Genomic DNA, 19,487 nt, shown 5'->3' with positions numbered 1-19,487 from the left:
ATTTAATGAAGTTAAGTAGTGGGGCTGTTTTGGGGCATTGCACAAATCATACAGCTTCAGTACACAATTTCTTGTCTTTTATCTATGTATTGCTTGTTTCAAGGGCTGAGGTTTATAAAGTCACCTTTACAGGATTAAACTTAACTACCAGTATAGATCCAGTCTAATGTGTGAAAATCTCAGATGGATCTTGCAAGAAATGTGGTCTGTAATTTGTATTGGGAATATTAATGTTTTTTATCATAACCAGTGATCATTTATCTTTTTATAAAACTAGTTCTGAAGTGGTTGATGGCAAGTGCAGGACGATCCTTTTCTACAGCTGTCACAGAGCAACTCCAGCTTTTACCATTATTTTTCAAGGTAACTTGTTGGGGGGAAAGCTGTTTAATTCATGAGTGAGTGCAATTTGTCTCTCTTCTGATATGTATCTTATTTTTTTTCTGTTCCATGACTCTTTCTAAATGACAATACTTTCTTGTTTATCCTGGCACCTCTGCTTCTTGTGGTTTCATGAAGCTCAGCCCAGTCATTCACTGCTACAGATCTGAAATAAAACGTATTTGTATGCCATGAAGCATGTATGTTACTTTGTATAAAAATCAGTTATCCAACAATAATGTATGTGACCTATGCAAAAATGAACTTGAAATGCTGGTACAGATTTTTCTCAGTTTTAGACGCACATCTAAACCATGAAATTAATTTGATTTGATACCAAAAGAATTGCAATGGGCAACCAAAGTCTTAATGGCACCTATCTAATCCTCCTTAAGAGCTTCAGAGTAGCAATGGATATGTAATATATGAGGCAAGAAACAAGGATCTCGTGATCCTGTTAACTTCTTTACACTGCTTATTGCGAGACTGTTTTATTGTTACATTAGCTGTTTGGGTTTTTTTCTAATTGTTAATCTTTCAGCACTATTTTAATTTGTGGTTTTCTTAGCTGTTCTTTCATGAGATTCAGCTTTCTTTCAGAATGTTGCTGTTGGCAAAGCTTGTTTACTAACACTAGCCTTTTGGGTTTTTTTCTCTGTTCTCTAGATTGCACCGGTAGAAAATGACAATAGCTACGATGAGCTCAAAAGAGATGCTAAGATGTGCTTATCATTAATGTCTCAGGGTTTGTTGTATCCTCAGCAAGTGCCTTTGGTACTTCAGGTGCTAAAACAAGTGAGTATGGTCTAAATGGCTTAAAGCTTCTTATCTGACGCACTCTGTGCTTTTGGTTTTGTTCTTTTTCTTAGAAGATTTTGCAGTAATTGTGATTTGAGGAGAACTAAACATTGATTTTCTTGGAGGCTGAAGGATTTGATTAGACATGTTTTTAAATGATATTATGAACACTAAACAACTTTCATAAGATGAACCACTGTTGAATCAAATGGTAATTTATTAAAATACTATTCCATTTCTTAAGCCAAACGTCTCTCCATAAGCGTAACAATTCAAATCAGTATTCAGAATGAGTCATGATATGAGGGATTGCTCTTGGTTCTCTGCATATGTATAGTTGACAGCACTCTGGAATTGAAAGGTTTGTTCTGTGTAGTTCGTCATGCAAGAGATGTGAGTTTTTTCCCCCACATAGAAGACTAAACTACATGTTAGTAGGTAGTAAAGTTATCTGCTGCATAATGTTGGTGGAAGCTGTACACACATCCAAAACAGTGTGTTGCAGTCCAAGCTGCACCCATACCTAGTGCTTTCAATAGCTTGGTCTTCTACAAGCATGTGGAGATCAAAATAAAGGAACTTTAAAAACCCTGGTTTTACGTATCCAGTGTGTAGAATATATATTCTCAAGCAAAATGGAATTTCTGCTTTATATCTGCCTTATGAACTGATATTGGGAAAGAATCGAAGGGAGAAATTTGCCTTCTTTGTATTTTACAGTATTAGGTAACTGCTAAATAACAATATGCTTTGGAAATTAAAGGTATTCTAAATTACCATCTAAATAGTAATTGTATACTTTGGAGTGCATGCCAGAAAAATATCTGAATAAAGGAAGTTACTTTCAACTGTCCCCAAAAGCTTTTTCTGAAATAACTGTTAGATGCTTGCTTACACATTCATGGTTTCTCAGACTCATTTATCTATATTTCTAGACAGCAAGAAGCAATTCTTGGCATGCTAGGTATACCATATTAACCTACCTCCAGACCATGGTGTTCTACAATCTCTTCATCTTCCTCAACAATGAAGAAGCAGTCAATGACATTAGGTGGTTGGTTATTAAACTCTTGGAAGATGAACAGCTCGAGGTGAGTAGGTTCCTTGTCAAGTTCTGTGAAAAAGCCACTGGTTGTAATTACCACAGCAAGTTTTTTCTAGCTTTATAGGATTTATTTCTTTATTATTCCAGTTTTTATATTAACTGTTTCTTCCAGGAAAACAGCCATTTAGAAAATACTTCATTAGTCATTTTTGTAAGTTCCATTGCTCCTGCCTTTTCAGCAGAATAGAGTGTTGCTTTGTTTCATTCTTGTTTTAAGTATGGTGAAAATAGGGATATTACCATTTTACTGTCAATAAACAGCATGCATTTTGGTAGAAACTTAACTTACAATGAGGTAAAATGCCTTCCTTCTATAGGTCTATTTCCCATTTAATCATATCAACTTATCAATGATAAAATTACTTTTTATGCATCCAGCTCTCTAAGGAAGTATTTCTTCAGTAGATTTTCTTAGCTTTGTATAAGATGCATGCATAATAGGACAGAATTTGTGTAGCAGCTGCTGCTCTTGACAATGTTACATGATTCATAAAAACCATAGTTTGTCAGCTTACTTGTCATCTGACAGGTTTTCATGTGTCTCTTGAGCTGGTGATGCTTCAGTGTATGCAAATGGAAGGAGATAAAATCCAGTTACTTGGCTGTGCATAAGCACACAGTCTCCTCTTAAAAGTGTTGTTTGTAATCTTAAGCCTGCTCTCATCAGGTGCCCGATGTCATTCATTGAGTCTTGTCAGGATTTGAAGAGGGTGGAGAAAAAATCACGGAAGTGGTTTGTTCTGTACCACTAATTCATGGATTCAAAGGCTTATATTAAATGATGTGAATTTAATTCTATTTTACCACATTCAACTGTCAGGAAGAATCTGTAGCCTTAACCCTGTTCTATTTCTTCTGTGTCACCATTTTCATTGTTTTTTGTGCTGTTGGCAAACAGTAATTAAATCCTACTTTTGTGTGCCTGGGTGATTTTTATTTTTTTTTCTTTCTAGAAGAAAATATTCTCAAGTGTAATACTCTTCTGCCAAAAGCAAGATCTTTGTTTAGGACTTTTCGAAGCTACACTTAAAACAGTAACGATACCTGAGATGCGAACCTTGCTTTTGTGAAGAGTGATTAGGAGTACACAAATTAAAGTTTTTGGTTGGAGACATTACTGTCTCTTAATGAAGAGCACTTGGACTCCTCTGCTAACCATGCCAGTGTCAGTCTGCAGATGACTGTTCTCAAGTCTTGCATGTCATGATTTGTAAAATGAGCTGGAAAGTAACAGCTTGCAATCCTAAAGAAGTTGTTTCCCACACCAGTCAGAGCACTTACCCCATCATCTCGCACAATTTCAAAAAATACCTTTTATTCACTTGAATACAGTTTATTGAGTTACTTAAAATGTGCAAAATTATCCCTCTGTGTTATAGAGGCATAAATCAAAAAAGCTTATCTGTTAGGATTGTGTTACCATGGAAGCTTTCACTTCTCTTTGAAAAGTGATCTTATTCGTTCTTGATAATAATTGGCAAAAGGCAGCATCTTGCAGAGTGATTCCTCTGTTTTTTTTCTTAATGCTGGTCTTTCAGGAAAACAATCTCTAGCTTTAGTATTTGAGATCATGGTTCCTGGATTTAAAAATGCATTTATTTTGCTCTTGATATAAAGATGCTGGACCTAAAGATCCAACCTTTTTGTTCTTTGTTTTAATACAGTTTTTACTTCCAATGTTGCTACAGTTGCTATTCAGAGACTTCCTGGTGATTTTGTGTGTTTTTGTAAAATCATTGTAACAAGCCACAGCAAATGACAATGTCAAGTGATCATGCTGAGTGTCTCTTGTGACTGCAATACAAAGCGAACGTGAGCCATAGATCAGTCTGACTTCTGTGGTATAATTTCTTGCACCCAGCTTTAAGCACAGGTGTTTAGAATAGGGGAAAGCTGCACTTAAATAGTAGCATGAGAAATCCTCCTTCTAAATGTCAGAATTGTGGAGACAATGGAGTACTATGAATGTAAGAGCTAATGTGACCCTGCAGCTGGTAAAGGGAAAAAACAAACAGTCCTGAAAAACCACGTCTGTGTGCAGCAGGATAACCGCCACTGAATATCGTCTCCAATTCTCAGGTCCTACAGGCAGTTGGAGAGAGCTGCAGGAATGATTTGAGTTTGGGAAAGCTTGTTTTGGACTAAGAAATTTCATTTAGTCAGAAGTAGAGGAGAAGTGACAATAACTATATTCAGCTTGGAGCTGTGGTGGTAGTTCTAGTTTAGTCTGAAAGCACATTTCTCACAGTTTTTTGATTTAGGAAACTGTCTGAGGTGTACATTTTTAATAAATCAGTGTACTCAACACATGGCATTTATGTCCTGATAAGCATTTTTCATATTGCTCTGTAGTATTACAGTACTGGGAATGTTTTCTCTTTGTATGAGAAGCCCTTTGCAAATACTGGTTAAATTGTGCTTGAGTGTTTTTTGTTCTGATATGTTACTGATGTTTAGACCATGGTCAGTCAGTTTTTGCCAAAAAAAACCCCAGGACAGTAAACCCCTCATAGCTCATGGGAAGAGTATTCCTCTGTTGCTTATCTGTAGTTCTCATTTTCTGTGAGCCATCATGTGAGTATAATAATCTGTAAATTATTTAGTGTTATGTGGTGAATGATGGGCTTGTTAGTGTATGATTTCAAAGGCTTTGCTTCTGAGTGTTCCTTGCAGCAAAATGTTCTTTTTAGTTAAGTTATTAATTAGCAATGAATTCTGCTTTGGTACAGCAAGTAGTGATGTAAATGAGTACAGATCAGTTGGGAGCTTTGCTCATTTTACAGCTAAGCTTTATTCTGGCTCTAGCATTAGCACATCATGGTTCCTTTAATAGCTTAGCTCTTAAGAGACTCACAAATTGGTGATAAACAATACTGGCAGATCACGTTTGAATAATGTTGTCATGGAACAAAGTGAAGCCTCAAGAATTTATTGGTAACTTACCATGTTTAATTATTGCAGCACTTGCAGCTATACTTATTGTTTTGTGGATGTTCAGAACACTATGTTCAAGGATACGATTTTTTATAATCTGCTGCAGTAGATTCAGAGGATTGATATGTTTGTACTCCAGACAGACAAACATTTTGTTTGAAGTACAAGTGCTTAGCAAAAAGTCTGACAGTGTTTCAGCAAGTTGCTTTGCCTTTCAAGTTTGATAAGTATAGGAGGGTTTCTGTCAGCTTGCAGTTACTGAGAGTGGTAGTGAGTTTCAGAGGAACTCCAGTTTAAATATGGTTTTATAGTTGTGTGATTTTGAATTTTGGAGATTTGAGTAGATGAGGTAAATTAGTAATTCTGATGGGTTACACTTGCTTTTAAAAGCAAATGAATGAATTGTCTCTGTCTGTAATCCACTATCGTGGAACTGCTTTAAAAGAAGATCCGTATTTTGAATGGTTTGGCAAGGAGGTGAAAACTTCAGTCTTATTCTGTAGGGTTTCTGTGTCCCTGAAGAGAGAATTTCCTTCCAACCTGGCATTCTACAATTATTCATGTAGTGGAAAGAATTGGTACTCAAGACAACACAGTAGTAATGCTGGAGAATTCTAGAACTGATTTAGGTGTTCAAACAAAGCCTGGATGGGGCACTTAGTGCCATGGTCTAGGCTGGGTGCTAGGGTGCTAGGATAGGGCTGGGCGCTAGGTTGGACTAGATGATCTTGGAAGTCTCTTCCAACCTGGTTGATTCTGTGATTCTGTGATTTGTTGACCGTAAACCAGTGAAGTTAGTTGTCACTATATACTAATCCAGCATCAGTTGTATCTGTCAAAGAATGCTTGTGCTGCAGACAGAACAGAATCAGCTCTGTCTCGTAAACTTAACTTTCTACCATCTGTTAGAAAAGCTTGTCTGCTTTGTCAGTTATGTCTCCACATACATTTCAGTTCTGGGCTCCCCAGTTCAAGGACAGGGAACTGCTTGAAGGTACAGCAAAGGGCTACAAAGATGATTAGGGGACTAGAACATCTGTCTTACGAAGAAGGGCTGTGTCGCGGAGGGGTATTCTGCTGCCTACGCCGGTTTTGGCAGAGGGGAGAAATTAATTGGTGTGAGATAATATTCTATTAAAAATATATATTTATTAAACTCAGTGTTCTGAACTGTCGCCACCCCCAGCCGCTGTATATTACTATTAAAAAGGATTCTACACAGTTATGAAAACATTCTAGGATTAATATCTACAGTAACTTATTAATAAGTAGCAAACATTCAAGCTACAAACAGAGGATTTTCCCTGCGGCAAATACCGCTTGGGGCCTATATACTATTCGCCCAGCAGAGTGGGCTGAAAACTCTTCCTGCTCCATGGCAGAGATAATAGATATTACAGAGGCATCGAAGCATTTGCAACTCTTATTAATCATCAATCACCATCCGGGGCTACGTCACAGCCTATTACAAGTGTCCAAACTTCAGGGTAGCTTTGCTCATGGACTTTGAGGCTGGAATCCTCCTGGCTTGAGGGGAAAGGAGAATCTTCCCAGTTTGTGGGGAAATGACTGTCTCTGACCTTGTGTTGCTGGCTTCTTCTGGATGCTCTGTCCAGGGATTCATAGACTGGACCTCAGGTGCAGGAGAAGGATGTCGTGCTGTCTCAGCACGATGTAATGCTGGCCAGACAGGCCGATCACGTGCAGACAATTCAGAGAACGATATACTTTTGAATGAAGTGCACACTTTTTACTCTGTATCATCTAATGTTGATACGGAGACAATTATGAATGTTGTAAAGCAGTTTGGCACATCATGTTCTTGTTTAAAGTCTGATTGTAAACCTTCTGAAGCTAATCCAGTCAATGACATGTCTTGACAGTAGAGTTAAATTATGTTACTGGCTTGAGTAGTAGGTTATTTTATGACAAATTATTTGAAGGTAACTTGGCCTAGCTGGATGTGCCTAGAACAGTAATAGCATAACCACCTGTTTCTTGCTGTGCATATGTGCTTAGTAATTGTGGTATGTATTGTCTCTGCTCCTAGGTGAGAGAAATGGCTGCTACCACACTGAGTGGTCTGCTCCAGTGCAGTTTTCTCACAATGGATGGGCCCATGCAGACCCATTTTGAACAACTGTGCAAGATGAGGTTACCAAAAAAGCGGAAGCGAGATCTGGCTTCAGTGGTGGATACAATTCCTTCGGGGGGTAAGAACACTGCTTCAGAGACTAAAACCATGCATGTTGGTAGCAGGTTAGGAAGAAAGATACTTTTGGCAGTGCTTATTCTGCAGTCAGTCCAGATGGAATGGAATTTGTCCTGTGCTGAAGCAGTGTTTAGGAAGCTAATGTATACCCAGAGATATGTAAAGGCTGTTGCCTGTGCAAATGTTTTTAAATCCTAAGCATTCACAGACCATAATAGCAAATCATTTGTGCCTGTGTACCTTACTAATAGTCTATGTATGTAGTGCAGATCCTAGTCCTTGTTAAGCGCTTGAAGAATCTGACATACAGAATGAGTGATAAGAATACATTACTACCAAAAAAACCCAAATAAACATTTTAATGATGTATTCATATGTTAAACTAAATTATTATTTTCCAGAATTAACACTCAAGAGACTTCTCAGTTTCCTACATGCATAGTTAACATAGTTAAGAATGCAGTAAATAACTCCTTAGTAAATAAACTTTCTTGGCTCCCACAGCATAACTGTACCCCTTACCAAATGTCAGTTTAACAGTGTGAGGTTTTGTTCTAAAAAATACACACAATCAAAAAAAACCCAAACCACCCACCCCAAAACTAAACCAAAGCAACACCCCCAAACACACAAAAAAATCAACACCAACTGACCAAGAACCTACAACCAACCAAGAACCCACAAGCCTTTACTTAAGGACTTAGGCTTCTGACCAGACGTTTAGTGCATTTAAGTCACACTACATGTGACCCAGGACTGGGTTTCCATATTATCAAGTAGTTCAGATGCTTGAGAAAACATTCTGAATGCAGAAATAGGGAACAGTGCAGATGTAATTCATGAGCTGTTAACTAGTAGAGAGGTTCTTTGAGAGAAGGAAGACCATTTGAAATGCTTATCAAGTATACAGTATTTATTGATTTATTTTTTTTCCAGAAATTATTCTGTTAGAAACTTGAGATAAAGAATGAATCTATGACTCTGTAAGAAAGCAGAAGCAATTTGGAGATCCATACACATGTGTGAATTTGACTATATGGTCTGTAGAATTATCTGACTTGCTGTGGAGGCCAGAGAGCTTTCTGCTGTGGCAGTGTGCTCTGTTTTGTTAATTCAGGGTTGGAACTTGCTTAATATTGACATCAGTCTGTTAATCTAATCAGATCACCTCTGTGTAATGGCTCTCTTCAGTCGTGGCCATCAATCAAAAATAGTCTTCTTTCCACTGATAACTAGTTTGAAGCTTGGCTGTGTCGTTGAGGAATGTCTTAGAGAAGATATTTGCACCTTGCCAAAGGTATCTCAATATCCTGATACATTTGCAGACCTGGTTAAACGCCATGCTGGTGTACTGGGACTTAGTGCCTGTATTTTGTCAAGTCCGTATGATGTACCCACCTGGATGCCACAGCTCCTGATGGATCTCAGTGCTCATCTTAATGATCCTCAGCCTATTGAGGTAAGAATACATAATTTCTGTGATTAATATAGCACATCTGAAATACAAACAACTCCTTCTTGGTTCTCCTTTCCTAGAAATGAATAATAAGAAACTATTAAGAAGCTTAATGTGTATTGCATTTTACTAAATAATTCTAAATCTTAAATCATTAACGGCTTCTGAGTTGTTGTTTGCTTTTTTTTATGGTAGTTCTGTTCTTGCTTTCAAATTTAAAGCACAAACTGAAAGGTGCGAGAAACATATAAGGAGGAAATAATCTCTTTTAAGATGTTACTTTGGTGTGTACAGTTTTAGAAGATAACCTGAAACAAAAAAAAATCACTGAAATTTATAAAACAAGGTTTTATCAGCAGCCCTAGAAATGAGTTTTAATTAAAATAATTACTACTGAAGTCTGGGTTTTTTTCTTCATTGTCCACTTTTGTGGACCATAGTGAACTTAAGGCTGAAGAATTCCATAGGCTGAACAAATTTTGCTTTGGTGTGCTGTACTGAATCAAACTGAGTTGAGGTTGAGGATTTTTTGTTTTAATTACAGTCTTAATTATTTTACTAATAGAAGGTAGTTTACCTCTGATTTGTTTCTTCCTGTGCACATTGTGATACATCAACTCATTTTGAGATCCAAGCCATTGGTTTGAAACATTCAAGGGAATGGAGGAAAACATTTCACTTATAAAATTCTTTATAAGAATATTTTAATGGCTTCAAACTCAAAATTTTAAGTCAAAGAATCACTTTTGTAAAGGTGTTTGAATCATAGACTGGTCAAAAGACTGACCAAAACTAGAACTTAAAATACTGGGGAACTGGTCTGAATTCCCCAAACCCTTTAAGCCCTTTGCAACCGCTCAAACACTTTGCAGTTATTTTTGTTGTGTTCTATATTTGTTTCATTGTGGATCTTAAATCAATAACTGATGAACGTTGGTACTGATTGTCTGCTGTGCAGATGACTGTGAAAAAAACTCTGTCAAATTTCCGGAGGACCCATCATGACAACTGGCAGGAGCATAAACAACAGTTCACGGATGACCAGCTACTAGTGCTTACTGACCTCTTGGTTTCACCATGCTATTATGCATAGAGAGGTAAAATTATTTGTTTTGACAGAAATGTGAGTCTTGAAATCTAGTCTAGCTCTCCAGCCTAACGTGGAAAAATCCCTAACTGCAGGGAAAATGCTATAGCCAAATGTCAGTCCTTTGTACCTCCAGTGGTCTGTCCAAGATCAAATTTAAATATTGTCCATCTTTTTGTGTGCCCCTGTTGCTACGCTAGTGCTTTGTGAAGACACACTTGCTTTCTTGAATAGTGATGTTCCTCTTTTTCATTTTCTGCCAGTTGGCTGCCCTTTTAAAAACCTGGCAGTTTCACTGAAGGCAAGGTACTTACTGCTTTGTACTTCTGATGCCTCTGAGGACTTCAGTCCAGCATATCGTCTTCATCTCATGATGGGGAATGACTGTTACAAAAGACTTTCCTCTTCCACGTCATGGCTTTGCTGCTGGGTCTCTTCACACAGGCTTGTCCCCAAAGACTGAAACTATTCCTGGGGTTTCTTCGTTATGCTACAGCATTTTGATGTTCTGTGATAGTATGCCAAGAGAAGCTATTTTTTTTTTGCTTCATTTTGTTCTGTGGTAATAGCATGAGGCAGTAATCTTGTACTCGTACAATTCTTGTTCTGATTTCCATCTTTCTTTTCAGGTTCTCTTGGAAAAATTGGAATGTAGGAATCTTTCTGCAAAATAAAGGAAACTCAAAAGAAATGTATCATGTAGAAAACTTTGTGTTGGAGATCCTCACGCCTAATCAAGCCCACATTCAAATGCAAATGTAAAGACCTGGTTCTATTCATGAGAATTTCACCTCCCCAGGGAGCAGCTGTGGGAGCCCCACAGTCTCCTTCTAAGTGTGCTTTGCAGAGCCTGACCAGGAATTTATTACAAGACCCTTCTCATTGGCCTGCATTACACATCAATCTTGTTTCTGCTTTCTTGCACATAGTGACTTACACTTCACATTTTTTATCCTCTCTTCCTGACCACTCTTCCCAGCTGTTTCCAACATCGATGATATGCAGAACCAGAGAGTGCTGCAAACCAGAACATTTTCAGTGAAGCTGCCCAATTCTGTTGATGCAACTTCTTATCTAGTCAGCATCCAATACAAGGAACCTCTCTTTCTCAGAGTTTATTCTTCACTACTTGTATTCGAGTGCCCACCAGGTGACAGGCTCTATATCATCCAATCCACCTCAGGGCAGGATTGCCTTTTTGTATCTTCCTTGTCAAAATGTAAATAGCTGATCTCCTCTGAGCAGTATAGATGATAGCAGGACAAAATGTGGGGAGTGAAAGCTCTTACTGCCTGCCCAGGTCTTCACAGATAGCTTAACCACGTGTGGAATAAAAATCTATGATTACCTGCACATTTTTAAGGGTGAAAGATTATGGGTGTTTTCACATTATAGAAGTCCACAGAGATGAAACAATGAGTTATCAAGTGATGATCGAGTTCGTGGAATGAAATATATGCCCTGTGTGAAAAGGTGCTGAGTGGGTGACTTGTCTGAACAGCATGTTCCCATAGAGTGTCCCTGTGTGAGCAAGCATTTCTTGGTCAAAGATGGCAGAAGCTCTGTCTTTTTTTGCCTGCAGCTTTGTTCAGAGACTGGTATCTGTTGGTTATTTAACACCATGTTTATTACGTGTTACATAGTTGTAAAAGACTGTATAAATTGTAGAGGCATTGCATTGACAAAGCATTGTACAGTTTGCAACCTTTTACATAACACCATTGTGAGATTAATTTGTAAAGATTCATACTTAGCTGTTAATACAGTAGTAGTCCTGGCTTTTGTATGAAATCAAATGCCATTATTAGTTTTTTTAAATTATTTTCTTTAACAGAATGTCTGACAGGCAGAGATTTTGCTTTAGTTTTCTTGTATCTCATTATTACTATGTCTTGTTCAGATTTTAATGCAACAATTGTGGCCACCTCTAAATGCTGACATCACATGTTTGGTTTGATAAGTTCCTAGAATGTGAGGTACACTGAAATAATTCAGCTGGTGTGTTTCAACTTCCATGCAGCCCTTCCGGAGCACTGATATGTTTCAAGTGATCTACCTGCTGAGTGTGAGACTCATTCCAACCTTCAAAGCACAGCAGTGTTCCTGGTGCAGTATTTAATGAGTTGTCAGCACACCAATATAACCACTCTGTAGTGTAGTGCCAAAATTATTATTTCAATTGTGTATGTAGTTTAAGACCAATAAATGGACTGTTTGTAACATCTGCACTTTTTTGGTATTTCTAAAGTGGAAATTACTTACTTTGAGACTCTGGTTTAAAGACTTTACTGTGCTTTTGAAGTTTGAGAGGGTTTTTTTAATGGGGTACATGTTTGTTGTGGAGTTCAGCTGTGAGTTAAGGCCACATTAAGGTTTAATTAAGGAAACTAGCTTTTATATTTATGTAAAAGTATACTGTACCTGGTGAGGCTTTCCAAAAACCTTGGTAACTTCTGAGAGGCACACTTAAAACTGGAGAAACTAGTTTGAAGTGGAGGTTAGTTTTACTGATACAATTGAAAAAAATGTAATGGTATTTGTTGCAGAGGATAATCTTTAACATATGTGCTGTCTGAGTAACTGCTGGAGCAGATACTATATGTGCTGTTCCACCTATGCTAAGGGCAGCTAACTGTAGGAACCAGCTCTGCTGCATTTTAGTGTAGTTGGGAGTTTATTTTCTTGTGTAACCCAATAAAAGTGTAGCTTGGAACTGATTGCGATGTTGAGGATCCAGTGTTCAGTGGAGAATCTTACTGTAGTCAAAGCTAGAATGGTAAATAAGCAGGTGGGCTTAGCTTGTGATAGCTGTTTATAAATTGGCAAGAAATTACTTGTCACAAACAGCAAATACCTATTTAAAGTACAGTTCTATAGGACAAAAGATATACCTGTGATAGTGTGACCAAGCGGACTAACTGACTTTTTGTGGGTGAACGATCTAGTCTCTATTCTGAGAAGGTAGGAACAATTTTGAGTTGTTCATCGAATACCACAACTCATTTGTTACTTTTATTTCCCACCTTTCCCCATGCAATATAGACATGTAGCGAATCCTGATCTCTTCATCACTGTGTCTTGTGCTGTCTCTTCCCTAAGCCTTAGGGATGAAAAATCTCCAATACATCCAGAGACGGAGATGTTTCGAGCATGACAAGAGAGAATTTTTCCCCTTGAACAGAAAGACAGATGGAAAAAATATCTTGGAGATGGTGTGGTAGCTAGCAGTGATAGCTCTAGCACCCACGTGTCAGTCTGCACAAATAACCTCAGTGACCATTGCTGTTTGAAGCACCAAAGAATGGAGGTGATGTAAGGCAAAATTGATGTATTTGCAGGTTTTGGGGGTGTTGGTTTTGCTCATGTTGCAGCAACTTACTTTTCAGTAACTGTCTTGCAAGACTGTTAAATGGAGTGATTGTCTGCATTTCCACAACTAACTGGGTAGGCTTTTGGATGTGAAAACTGCTGAAGTCACAGCATACATGTTTATTTTTAAGAAAATTGTCAAGTAAGACTTTAAGTGGTGCTTTTGGGCAGCACCACACGCTCAACATCGTTGGGTTGTGTTAACAAGTTGAGCTAGTCTGTGTATGGATTATTTTTTTTTTTATGAAAGGAAAAGAAGGTCATTTTTTTCTGATGCAGCCTGTTAGGACACTATTCATTTTATATCTAGCTATTTGCCTGATCATCCTTTTCAATTCTTTAGCAGGCTACTGGAAGCCCTGTGCCTGGCACACACAGATGATGTCTCCTGTTGGTTTGTCACAGTTGGGCATTCCCAGTATCCCACACTCCAGTCTTGTACATCCTTCCAAAGCTCCAGGCTTCCTGGAATCTTGCAGCAGAGACTCCAGTGTTCTCCTGTTCTGCGGAAAACACGCTCTGGTGAGACAGAAAATGGGAGGGGAAAAAAAACCCAACCCAGAAGTTTATCAGTAGAAAACTTTATTGGCCATTGTCCTTGCAAGATACTTCAGGCTTGCTGTGAGTTACCAGCTAACTCGGCTGACATTCTCGCTGGCATTGTGCAGTAACTGGAAAGCAAATTCTTTGGATTTGCCCATCACAAAATACTCACTGTACAGAGTCATGTTGGTGCACAGGCTCTGGAGAACAGGATTTCAATTAACAGGGTGGGAATTTAACCTGAACCTGACCTAGATCTCCAGGTTGTTTGCAGGCTAGAGGTACTCATGTTCTGGGGAAGGGACTTTGAGGTTGTTAATCTCATGGAGTGTACCCAGGGTCACTAAGACAGCAGTAATTTCTGTCTACAGCAAAGAACTGGAGGCTTGATGACAAGGAAATAAAACTGTGGAAGACGAAGAATATTGCTATGCTGTTTAAGGTAATGTACACACATTCAAAAGCAAATTGAGATTGGTTTGCACTGAAGGTTTTTTCCTTTCTCTTGGTCAGCAGATTTTTCTCAGACCTCTAAGAGCTATTTAGAAGGGAAAGTCCATGAGGTGAGAAGAAAAAAAAGGTTACTATTTTCTCCCCAGGAAGGAGAGCGACTCTTAGTAGAACAGTCATGGCATGGATAAAAGCTTAAACTGTTGCTTACAGAGATTATTAGCAGGAGTATCTTTGATTTCTGATGGATTTAGAGCACAGTGCTCAGAGGAACTAGCTGTGTCCAAATAAGGCAGAATTTTCCAAAGGGTGAAAAGGAGAGGGAGCCTTGCTGGCCATGATCCATTTCTAGTTCTAGACTAAATCACCTTTTCCACAAAAATTTGCCTTGCTTTCCCTGTTTGGGCTCTTCACAGCCTTACTGCTATAGGGTTTCATGTAAATTACCTCATCAGATTTTGAGTCTAAAGTTGGAACTCACCGCCCACTTCTCTTGGGGAATAGTGAGAGGTACTTGGAAGTAGGAACTGCACACGTTTCTGATTGGCATACTTCAGAAAAAAAAAAAAAAGGCAGAAAACCAAATAAATCTGCAACAGCAATAAATGTAGTCACATTAGGAGTAACTATGTAGAAGCTGTCATGGAAGCAGGGAATTAATGTGTCTGAGTCAGGAATTGTAGAAATACTGAATTTTCCTGAAAACCCACCCCCAAATTATGTACAAAACTAGTTTAGGTTTACTTATGGATTCTAGTTCGATTGGAAATTCTTCAAAAGGATGTTATGGACCAATTTAGAGATTCAGGAAGTGAGGAAATGGAAAAGGCTAAGCTACAAACACAGCTTTACCTTACTATCTATCAGGTTGAGCAGAGAATTAAGGAACAGTAGACTTCAGTTACGGAGGTGAGATAGGTATTTGGCAGTGATCCCTTGCTGGATTTCTCGGCTCTCAACTGCCTCTTGATGCTGCAGGCAATATCCAATAATCTGGATTCACAAGGCAGAAGCCCAGGTGACTGGCAAAGCTGCCAAACTCAGAAATGTCTCAAGACACAGCTTCCACAAGCCAGGGATTCATGGAGGAGATGATGTCTCTGCAACGCCAGAGAGCCAAACTGCTAAGGTCCCCCAGTCCAGGAGGCAGCCAGGAAGTTGGCTGCTGATATGCCCCGAGAGTAGGCGGTCCGGGTGCCGCTGGCAGCTCTCTCAGAGGAACTCAGGGCTTGCCAAGCCTGCAGGTTTGCACAGAATAGTACAAAAGTGGAGAGAACCATCCAAAAGCAGGGACAGGGTAAAAGCGAGAGCCACGGAAGAAAAAAGGAGAAAAAAAAAAAAAAGGTAGGAGCCGTCCGAAAGTGGGGATAGTCCAAAACGGGGATTCAGTCACGGCGGGAACCTGTCCTGTCGGGCACGCTGTCAAGGTGGGAACCTCTTCACCTTCCTTTGTCTAGAAGAGCATACATAAATAGAGCCAGTGTCCATTTGCCACCCAGCCGACCACCAGCCTGATGGTAGCACGGGCTTCCACAGGGGGCAGCACACATGCGGTAGGGCACCTTTTGCTATGCCTGCTTCAAGCCCTCGGGGCGGGGGAGGAAAGAGTTTTCACGCAGCCTTCTCCCCATTCAAACTCGCAGCGGGTGGGAAGAGACAGGAAAGGAATTTAGAGTACTCTGGAACAAAAGCATAGGTGAGTTCACCCAGAAAAGATCCACAGAATCACAGATTCTGGAACAGTATCAGTTAAAAGGGAAAATTAACCTAGAAAAATAGAAATAAAATCCAGGAGACAACAAAAACCAGCTTTCATTACTCCAGCTTCTTTCCCTTACGTGTCTTTTGTTAAAATCCTAAGATGCTGTTCAAGGCAGGTGCAGGTTTGATGACAGAAAGTAATTTACAGTTTCTTGTAGTAAGTACTTGCAAGACTTGACACTGTAAAAAGTAACCTAGTACTTACTAAAGTAGCTGCAGAAGTTGTTGCAGTTGTGATTTTTGCCTTGCAAAACTGAGACTAATTTCTTCAGCTGCTCTCGGCCCCGACTTTTGGCAGTTATTTCAGAAAGGGCAATCCCAGGAGCTGCTTTGCTGTGCCAAGGGGACTGTGCAGTGCTTGTGTTCCCATGGAGATGCCTCTTTTCTCCACGCAGCCCCTCACTCCCCAAGTACAAGCCACATGTTCAATGACCTTCTCACAGCATTCTTGGGCTCTCTGCTGAATCCCTTTGACCATCTACAGTGGTTCGATGTGGGAATGCAGAATGCCAAAGAGTTGTGGGGTGTTGGTGCAGGAGAGCTGTGGGAATGAAGAGAAATGACAACAGGCAGATCCTTAAAATAACAGACCTTGGTTCTCACATGCAGCTGGCCACCTTATCTCAGAAGGGGTAGATGACGGACCTTCGCTAAGGAGAGTAACCAGGCGTGCATGTATGCAGAGCGTGTGCTCCACTGGCTGAGTGCATATTTATTTTGGGCTGTACATAATAAGATTGGCTTCTGCATAATTCACATTGAATCGCCTGGAGACCCTCGTGGCTGGCCCACGACCATACTGGTCTGTGGGCTTGTTTACCGCGGTCCCGCTGTCACAGAGGGGGATTCCCAGTGCCTACGCCTATGTGGCAGAGGGGAGAAATTAATGAATGTGAGAGGATATTTATGAAAATATGTATATTTATTACACACCAATATTTTCAACTCTCGCCACCCCCAACCACTGAACTTTAATATTAAATTGTTCTTTACAGGATTATGAAGACATTATAGGAATATATATGTACAGAAACTTATTAATAACTAGCAAACATTCAAACTATATACAGAGTTTTCCCCACAGCTTAATGCCACCTGGGGTCTTATACTATTTGCCCAGCAAAGCTGAGCTGAAAGCTGCTCTCTGCTTTATGGCAGAGGTAATAGAAATTACAGAGGCATCTGCTCACAATTCTTATCAATTACCCTCTGGGGCTGCGTCAGCCTGTGCCTAGTGTCCAATTCTTCAGGGTCTCTGCCTGTGGACTTTGAGGCTGGAAGCCTTCAGTGTCAGGGGAAATGGCAGGCTCTGACCTTATGCTGCTGGATCCTGCTGGCTGCTCTCTCCAGGGAATTCGTAGGCAGGATCTCCAGGTGCAGAGGCAGGATTCTGTGCAGTCTGGGCACAGGTCTAACGCTGACTAAAGGCAGGCATAAAGCTGCAAGGAAGTATGCAGGCAGGCAAGCAAGCATGCGGCGGAGCTGCAAGTAACGTGGGGAAGGCTGCACCTGAGCCTGTGCACCCCTATTTATTAAATGTGGGCCGAGAGTTAATGGTCTCACTGGCCACTTGAATCACCAATCAGGTTGGCAGTCAGCCAAACCTTCCCATACCAGGCTAAACCCACAGGCCTGGACTCCAAATATGGGACTCACATGGGCCCAGCACCAGGCAGGCACGAGCTGGGCATGTGAGGGCTTACACAATCAGGTGTCCTGGGCAACTGACTTTATGGCCCCGGCCTGTTGTGCCCCTTTGTGCTTGTTTACCCCTGGTGCAGGCAGAGACATGTCCAGGCAGAGCAGGCATAAATAAGCCTGCTTTCAGGCCTACAGGCCCTCCACAACACCCGCAGCAAGCAGAGATAGTGGGCAGCGCTGCCTGCAACAGTTCTCAGTGTGCACTGCCAGAACACTATCCACGTTGTGCTTTTCTGCTCAGTTGTTTGAGGCTAACAGGCCAACATCAGTTCATTTAGGTATGTGCAGTCTTATTTCTATGTGTGCTTCCACTCACTAATTAGTAACTACTGGAAATTAAGAAGTCTGAGTGTGGTCATCCAAGGCTTAGTGTTTGGCCAAAACCCATCTGAAATTACACAGATCTTTCCAACATTTTAAAGGACTCTTGTTTTGCAGCCTAATGTGGACTTGAGCAATAGATGTAGTGTGAAACTGAGGTCAGTTTTTATGCAGAGTCTCGCTCAGGATGAAGCGCAGCACATGACCTGCTCTGAGAGGGTTGTGGGTATTGTGTGTGTATTAAGTTCACAGGAACAGAACAATCATCACTGCTTCCTAAACATTAATCAGTTTGAAGGGACTGCATTACTAACTGATATTTTGTCAGTCCTGTTTAATCATGCAGCTCAGCACTCTCTGATGTTTCTAAATAAGAACATTCAAGGAGGGAGATCCCAGGCTGTCAATAAAGAAACCCTTGAACTCAGCAGGGCCAGGATTCAGTCACAGAATTCACATTAACCTTGATGGCAGAAGAAAAACGTAACTAAGGGTGGAAACAGTAGTGATAGCCAAAGTGATCGAGAATGCAGCCTGAAGGTTTTGAACCTTTTCCTTTATGTATGTTTTTAAGAGCAAAAAACAAGGCCAGACACACCTGACCAAGGTGCCAAGGTTGCAGGGCAGCGTTGCAGCCTGCTCTAAAGGCTTCTGGCATTTCCTTGCCAGCTGGCAGCATGTTTAGCATGCAAGATTCATAGGCTGGGCTGCTCTTCTGTGTCATGGATTTACTAAAAAAAAAATCCTGCTCTTTGGCTTAAACAAATACACTGAAAAACAAGCAGGTAGTAGTGACAAGCTTTCAGATGTCAGCCATTATAATACACTCATTATGGCCCTCATGGTTCTGCAAAGCACCTACATGATTGCTGGGGGCAGAGGAAAGTTTTTTTTTTTAATTTGTTTTACATATATATGTGTAGAAATGTACAGTGTAAGGCACAGGCACTTGTGTAAGCCAGAAATACTGAGTCTACCGTATTTTCACAACACTTTTCTGTCTTGGCTGCCTGGACTCTTTCATCTCTTTCAACTGCCTTTCCAGTGCCTGCCCGATGTTGAGATCCCTGTGTTGTACCTGCCTATGACAGCCTATGCTGGTGTGCAGAATGTGCACTGAGCATCGTCAAACCCATGGAAGTGTTGCAGACTGTTCCCTTTAATTGCTCAGACATTCAGTGCTCTCCATTACTTTAAACGGCAACTACTCTGTCTGCGATCACAGTAGTTAGCAGTAAACAAATAAATAATACTGGTTTGTTTTTTCCCACCCCTGTAGGAATACAGAAGGTCCTTCGACTTGGGTCCTCTGTTTCTGCATAATAGACAAGCAAGCAAAAAGGCCTTTGTCTGGGACAGCAGTCTTCAG

The 19,487-nt window shown here is 40.2% G+C and overlaps 1 protein-coding gene across 2 annotated transcripts in view; it reads left to right on the top strand.

Annotated features, from left to right (window-relative positions):
* PSME4 (proteasome activator subunit 4) overlaps positions 1-12,193 on the top strand; it is a 64,341-nt gene extending 52,148 nt beyond the window's left edge. Inside the window, exons 41-48 of one of the 2 annotated variants that reach the window (XM_064145973.1) lie at positions 278-363; positions 1,048-1,176; positions 2,115-2,270; positions 7,269-7,431; positions 8,756-8,889; positions 9,845-9,983; positions 10,237-10,281; positions 10,604-12,193. In XM_064145973.1, the coding sequence (XP_064002043.1) occupies positions 278-363; positions 1,048-1,176; positions 2,115-2,270; positions 7,269-7,431; positions 8,756-8,889; positions 9,845-9,979 (803 nt within the window). In that variant the 3' untranslated portion in view covers positions 9,980-9,983; positions 10,237-10,281; positions 10,604-12,193. Of the gene's footprint in view, positions 1-277; positions 364-1,047; positions 1,177-2,114; positions 2,271-7,268; positions 7,432-8,755; positions 8,890-9,844; positions 9,986-10,236; positions 10,282-10,603 lie in introns of both variants that reach the window. The other variant, XM_064145972.1, reaches the window with a different exon arrangement.
* Positions 12,194-19,487: the final 7,294 nt, after the last annotated feature.

The sequence above is a fragment of the Pogoniulus pusillus genome, chromosome 7, assembly GCF_015220805.1.
Source record: "Pogoniulus pusillus isolate bPogPus1 chromosome 7, bPogPus1.pri, whole genome shotgun sequence".
In the NCBI taxonomy this organism is placed as follows: Eukaryota; Metazoa; Chordata; class Aves; order Piciformes; family Lybiidae; genus Pogoniulus; species Pogoniulus pusillus.
This window is presented reverse-complemented; position numbering and strand designations above follow the sequence as displayed.